We start from the raw sequence: 7105 nt of genomic DNA on the forward strand, positions 1-7105 counted from the left end.
ATAATTGTATGTTGCACGATACATTCATACATGCATACATACATAAAAGTTGTAATATACCAATGAACCTATAAAGTAACATCAACCAGTACGAAAGCGCTGCGATAACATATCAATACAATACGTTACAAAATTGAACCTATTATTAGAAATATATTCTTATGTTTAAAATTGTCTCTAATCAGAGTATAGTGAAGTTAAACTACATTAGTAGTAGATATTTACATAAATGTTGACTATATATTATTAAATAGATGCGTAGAGTAATTATGAATTGGCATTTGTTATAAAGTAGAATTAAAAAAAAAAAAGGTCAGAGAGACTATATTTCAATGTACAAACGCGTAACTATGTTTTATCCGATATTTAAAAAGTTTCAGAAACGTATGTCTGATTTTCTTGCTCGTATCTAAACTTATACGTTTTTATTTTCTTTATTTTTGGTGACTTATTGCACAAGTTTCCTACAGAGAGAAGACATCTTATGTTGGATTATCTTAAAACGTGGCCCTGAAGATTTGTTGATTAAAGTAGTATAGTACTTAACTAACTTTGTGTATCGTTGACTTGAGAGATCAATTTTATATCTTGTGTAAAACTTAATGTAATTTTATGAGAATTTAACGCATATCACTGTACATCACACATTGTGGGTTATGTACATGAACACTTTTTTTTAATGTCTTAGTATTGTGTAAATAATACTAATAATGCGTGTGGAAATTATGGCAGCAAGATATTCTTGTATCTATCAAAATATCTTGTCATTATAATATAGTTTTGGAAATGCTATATACTTTATACCACACATATTTTGTAACACATATAAGTGTAATGTAAAAAACATTAACGGAATCTTAATTCTGTTGAATTGGCAAACACATATTCGTTTTTATTTTAATTATATTTGTGTAACGGTAACAAATTCTATGTTTAAAAGCTATATAATAGTACAGAGGTTTAATATGAATTACAAACAAAGAGAGACTGGCCTATTACGATTTGTAAAAATGAATTAATCGAATACCATATCTGAAACTTATTAAGATAACGAATTCTTTTACTAAGTAAAAATGTGGACTTGAAAGGGAAAATCTCCCAAAGTTTCCTGACCTATCGGAAAAAAAATGTCCATATAATATCTTTCGATAATATTACCTTATTATCATTTTATATAACTTACCGCTGTTAAAATTAATAGTAAAATATCATTACTAGTACTAAACTAAGTAGACGCTATACTAACTTATATCAAATGTAACTTGTCCGTATGTCAAAGGGGTAGAAAGCACCGTAATGATTTTATACACACGTTCCGAAAAACAAATTATATGATTGTTCTGTTAATCATTCCAGCAGGTACGGTAAGTTGATCACAAAGATTCTGCACATTTCAATTAAAGGCAGAGTTGCTAGCAGATCTAGAATTCCCACAAAATTCCACGTAAACATCTATCAAAGTATCGTTAAGTGCCGAGGAGGTATTTCGTTTTTACCTATAATTTTGCATCAATTATTAATCCTAAACTTAATCTAACAATAAATTACAAGTGTCGAATCATAAAGAATCTTACTCACATGGTTTAAATTTATTTCGTTCTGGTTAATGATTACCAAATACATCTTGACTAGCGAACACAACGTACAAAAAACCGTCTGGATCCTTTTCATTTTGATAGAGCTCAGCCATGGTCAGACTACCACTTACCATACTTTTCTGATTCACTAGGAGGAAAATAGCTTGCGTCGGATTGAGTTGTAGCCGACGTCTGTACAACACAAAACATATTAATTTACTTACATACTACAAAATCTTATGAGAAATATATATGTACAAAGAAACGTACCTGATTATTTTGCAAAATTCTGCCACAGTTAGAAAATCTGGCACTAGAAATTTACTCTTGTCCAAAAGTGGCAGCTGATTTTCTAATTTGTAACGCTCCACAATAATGGGGATTTTAGTCGGATGCAGTTTTCTGATTTCCTCCGCACTAATAGATCGCTGTTCTAGATTAGCAAAAGAAAAAATTATATACATATTAATGCATATTTTATCAGTGTGTGATTTTGAAGCATTTCTTAATCTATTCGACCGGAATAATAAATTACGCTTGTAGTCTGTGATTTAAAACCTTAAATCCACGATTTTATTTACATAAACAACCAACTTCTTGAACTTGTTAGTGAGTTCTAAATATAATTCTATACAGTTATGTCTTGATAATGTGAAAAATTTTAATTAAATGGTACATTTTGTTCACAACAAGATGAACATTGACTGAATGAGTTAAAAAGAGAGCGCGATCATTATTCATAACGTTTTCGGCTCAATCGGGTATGCGCTAACCTGGATTGAATTAATGATGTTTTGTACTCTAGCGTGTAATGTTAACCAATAGTAAAGTATTTTCTAATCTAAGTTAGTGCAAACCTAATCAGGGTGAAAACACTATCAGATAGCATGGAACATTTCAGCAATATTGTTGTAATGTTGCAATGTGAACATGCTCTTTTTCTAAATCTATACAACAGATCATTCCAGCAATATTACAGTAGCATTGAAACGTTTCAGCAATATTGTAGTAATACTGCAAACAGTAATGCTGCTGTAAACTTTTGTGCTGTATGAAAATATTATCTTTTACACACAATTACGTCTTAACATTATAGAAAATTTAATGTTGCATCTTGTCCACAAAATAACCCAAACAACACAAAGTCTAAAATTGTGACAAATCATTCTTTAGATGTAAAAAACGTTTTATGATCTGGATTTAGACACTTTTTGTGTGTTGTTCGGAAAGTACTGAACAAATAAGGAAATATTGGAATGTTCCGTGCCACCTAGATATCATGTTTCATGATATGCAATAATGACAAAAATAATTCAGTCATACGCTTTTATCAGTCTTTGGGGGCTTCATTGATACTTCAAAAGAGAAGATTTCAATTGTAGCTTTAAGAAATAATTGGTGCTTCCCATTTGGTGAAACAAGTCGACACAAACGTTATATCTTTCTTAACTCCATGAGAAACAAAGGCAGAACGATACTTATAAAATTAATTGTAAATGGAAAGCACCCATGCTTCATACACACACACATACCAATTCATCTTAATTAATTACTCAACACTCACCGAAAGATTGTTTTTATTTATGATATGGTATCCACTCAGAATTCATTCTTTACGTTCATTCTCTATTAAAATAACGTTATGCCGCGATCTGGGAAATTGTAAATCTAACTAAAAATAATATTCAAGATAAAGAAAATATGCAGTAAACCAAGGAATTCTTTCGTTCTGCCGTCGAATCGTATCAGTTATACAACAACAAAAATTCCGTTTTCATATACAAAATACGTACACAATAGGGATGTTATTTCATTTATGCGTTTATTGTCGTAGAAGAAATGTGTATAGGACAGAAAGATCTTCGGGTTTCTCTATCCTATAACCAATCAACAGGCTTGAAAAATTTGTACGACAAAAACGCACAAATGAAATAACAACCTAGGAACTTGAGTTTTAACGTCTTTCGCCCCCGTGCTTCTTACCCTTTGTTTTCAACCCGCTTTGTTTCTCAACGCTCGCGCTATCTATCACACTTGTCGACATTTGCTCGCGATGTAAATTGATGCCCCTCGCAATCGGTTTGGTCATTGCACGACAGATGGAAAATTATAATAAAATGTACCACGAAGGGCGCGACTTCAATCGTTCGGAGCAAATTGAGGCTTGGCGAGATGAATCAAGTTCTCAAATGTTTCACACTTCTTTCAGATCGGGCACCTACCATCAGTAGGATTGGAACAAATCAGAATGGATCTCGCGATCAGAATTATTCAATTATTTCCTAGATCTAAATTATGTCTTTTAGAGAAAACAGAACAATTCCAATCGGAATTCCGTTCCGATTTGTTCTACACGTCAGATACACAGCGGGGAAATCGGAATGTATTTCGATCGGAATTGTTCAATTATTAGGTAAATTCCTATCGCGTTTTCTTGGAAAAACGGAATAACTCTCTGATCCACTCCGATTTGTTCCGTGGAATTGGAATGAAAGGACGCGATCTCTCTTTTCGCCCTTTGTTTTCTCTATGCACCCTGTCCTGCCCCTACACTCGGAGATTTCATCTGAGAATCGATTAACGAGCGACTTACCGAACGATCGTTTTTCCTTGTACGACCTCCTGGGCGTCAAATTCATGTTCGTCGTGGCGTTATAACGTGCTATCACCTACTGCGACGTACGTGACGCGCTATCAGCTGTGGACTCAGTCTCGAGCTCGGGTCAAAATAACGCTAGCGTGCACAGAGACGCCGTACGAGGCTCGTCAGGTTGAGTTAGTCGGACGTGACGCAATATGCGCAACGTGCTCAGCCGCGTATGCATTTGCGGCGCAGTGAGGGCGACTTCCATGATGAACATTCAATTAATTTAATCGACGATTAGTCTGCTGAGTAATGTGTACAGTATCTCGTTAACGTGGATAGAATTATTAATCTTTCGTCGTTTGACACGCGAAAAGAAATGACGGATCAGGGACGGACACATTTTTTGCAATCGTGAGCAATCGAATCACACAATCGCCGATTATTACATAAATTGATCAAGATTCGATTGAAGTTACTTTGATTAAAATGCCTTTAATAATAATATGATAAAATGGCTCATTACGATGAAAATATAAAATAAAAATCTTGAATTATTTCGAATATTATTTGAAATTAAATAATTTTTTAAGTCCTGACGTGTTTTACAATTTTTCGAGAATTTCATAAAATCTAAAAATTTCCGGTTTCAAATAATGACGAAATAATTTAGTATCTGTAAAACTTTGAAAGGATATAATATGTATTTTACTACGATGTGGCTAATTTTTAAATCCATTTTTTTGAAAGAAAAAAAAAACATTTTTAACATTTGGTCTGTTTTCTGTTCCTGCATTAAACAGATTAAACTTAACTCTCTTTTTCGCTTTCGACAAATATCAAACATGTATCTTACTTTAAGTTCTAAAAGTGTACACTATCTCACTTTAAGTTTAAAAAATGTTTCAGCCATGCATAGAAAATAGACCTATTATAAGAATTTTTTATGGAATATAATTCCTGAATATATTTTTTGTAGTACAACTCCTAGAATTTTTTATGGAATATAATTTCTTATTTTTACTCGTATTTATTTTATCCATTTTACTTAGAATTTCGAAAATATTTTATAAAAGGTGATCAATAATAGATATTTCTATAAAGTACATTTTCCATATAATGATTTATGCGACATTATTAATAAATAAAAGAGCTTAATCTTTATATTTTTCTAATTTTTAGAATTAAATTAAATCGAGATTGAAATTAATGTTACATTGATGGAACCAAGCCTAAGCAAACACAGAATAAATCTTACGGTTGCCACAACAAGAAATAATGATAATTTTCGCTCATCAGTACATCTGGTTGTGATAATCGTAAAATGAATATCTTTACAACCATAACCGTTAAAATCTTACGGTTATCAGAATCGTACTATAGTAACAAAAAAAAATATTGATGGGCGACTTTTGATAGCGGCGCCGTTTTTTTCGCGAATAACACAAACTCTTCAAAATTAATATTGACGATTGACTTGTTAAGTAATATCTGTATCTATTATTTTTTTAATATAGATAAGATTATTAAATTATTATATCGTTTGATACGCAGAAAGAAACTAAGATTAAGGCTAGGACAAATGTATAATTAATTATTTATATCATTTATATTCTGTCGTTCAGCAGTTCTATCGATTAAATTAATTATTCAATCGATTTAATTAGATAATTATCTTATAAGGTATGTATCTATCACTTTGTTAACATCAATATAATTATATAAATTTATAAAATTATTAAGAATTATTATAATTATTATAATATTATTATAATAATTAGATCATGTAATAATAATTTTATTTAATACATGGAAAAAAATATAATTAGAAATAATGTGTGTATTTATGTACGTAGCTAGAAATTTGGTTTTATGCAGTTAAATCAATTAAACAGATTGTCGATCGAGTTCATCAGAGTTCGACGAAAACGCAGAAGAAATGTATATTTAAAAGCGCCTAAAGTAATCGCGTATAGGCACGAGTATGCTGAAACAATCACCTGATCGGTTGCGCAGATTTCTGAATGCGCACTGCACCTAAGAATCATATGGCCAGCACATTTCCGTCGAGATGTACATACATATATATACGTATTCTTGGCGTCCTCGCTCATCATCCCTTCCTTCTCCTTTTCGAATATGAATCTATATCTATCTCGGTCGTACAAATACATGAAAAAAATGTAAAAATGCGAAGCAATTAACTTCTTCAGATCAGTGCAATTTTAATAAAATTATATACATATTTGATCGATTTGAATAACGTTTTAAATGCGAATTATAATGCATATCTAAAAAATGGCTGTATCGATATTTTAATATTTTTACTTAAAAAATGTTTACTGAACTTCGTCTTAAAGGAAGCGCATTCAATATTCATTTAGTTACGTTTGAAGCAAGTATACGTATATTTAAAGTGACGTAATGTTTTGGTTCGCTTAGTACGACGTGTTTTTTACTGAATCTCTTGCACGATTTATTCTGTTTTCTTTTTCTTTTTATATTGGAGAGAAAAAGAGAAAGGATGAACTGCATAAAGTGCAGTTAAAAAGAATGAATCTATATAATTTGTATCGGATTTCTAGCTTAGAGAATCTGCTGCATTTCCATTTATTACAGTACGATATATAATTATCTATGCTATCTATTTTTAACAAGTGTTACGTGTATCTTAATTTATATTTCATATCTGCGGTTGGCCTACTGATACTTTATTTTATAGATATATACCGCATGAAATTATAAATACACTGAGAAAAAAAAATTATAATCAGTTTGTTTTTATTTTTTTTTATGAAAAATATATTCAAACGTATATATTTGACTAAAATACATACACTCTCTCTCTCTCTCTCTCTCTCTCACTCTCTAACGAAAGAAATAAAGATAGAAAACTAGATTTAGTCAAATAAACAATTCATTTAATCAAATAAACTGCAGTTTC

At 31.1% G+C, this 7105-nt stretch overlaps 1 protein-coding gene across 1 annotated transcript; it reads right to left on the bottom strand.

Moving 5' to 3' along the window:
• Positions 1–1270: 1270 nt before the first annotated feature.
• LOC108778449 (microtubule-associated proteins 1A/1B light chain 3A) lies at positions 1271–4330 on the bottom strand. Its single transcript, XM_018545626.1, has 4 exons — positions 4171–4330; positions 1848–2010; positions 1579–1769; positions 1271–1496 (listed from the first exon to the last, which is right to left on the bottom strand). The coding sequence occupies exons 1-3, from the start codon at positions 4214–4216 to the stop codon at positions 1604–1606; spliced, it is 375 nt and encodes a 124-aa protein (XP_018401128.1). The 5' UTR covers positions 4217–4330; the 3' UTR covers positions 1271–1496; positions 1579–1603.
• Between the last annotated feature and the right edge of the window lie 2775 nt (positions 4331–7105).

This window comes from Cyphomyrmex costatus, unplaced genomic scaffold (genome assembly GCF_001594065.2).
Source record: "Cyphomyrmex costatus isolate MS0001 unplaced genomic scaffold, Ccosl1.0 scaffold5, whole genome shotgun sequence".
NCBI classification, from domain to species: Eukaryota; Metazoa; Arthropoda; class Insecta; order Hymenoptera; family Formicidae; genus Cyphomyrmex; species Cyphomyrmex costatus.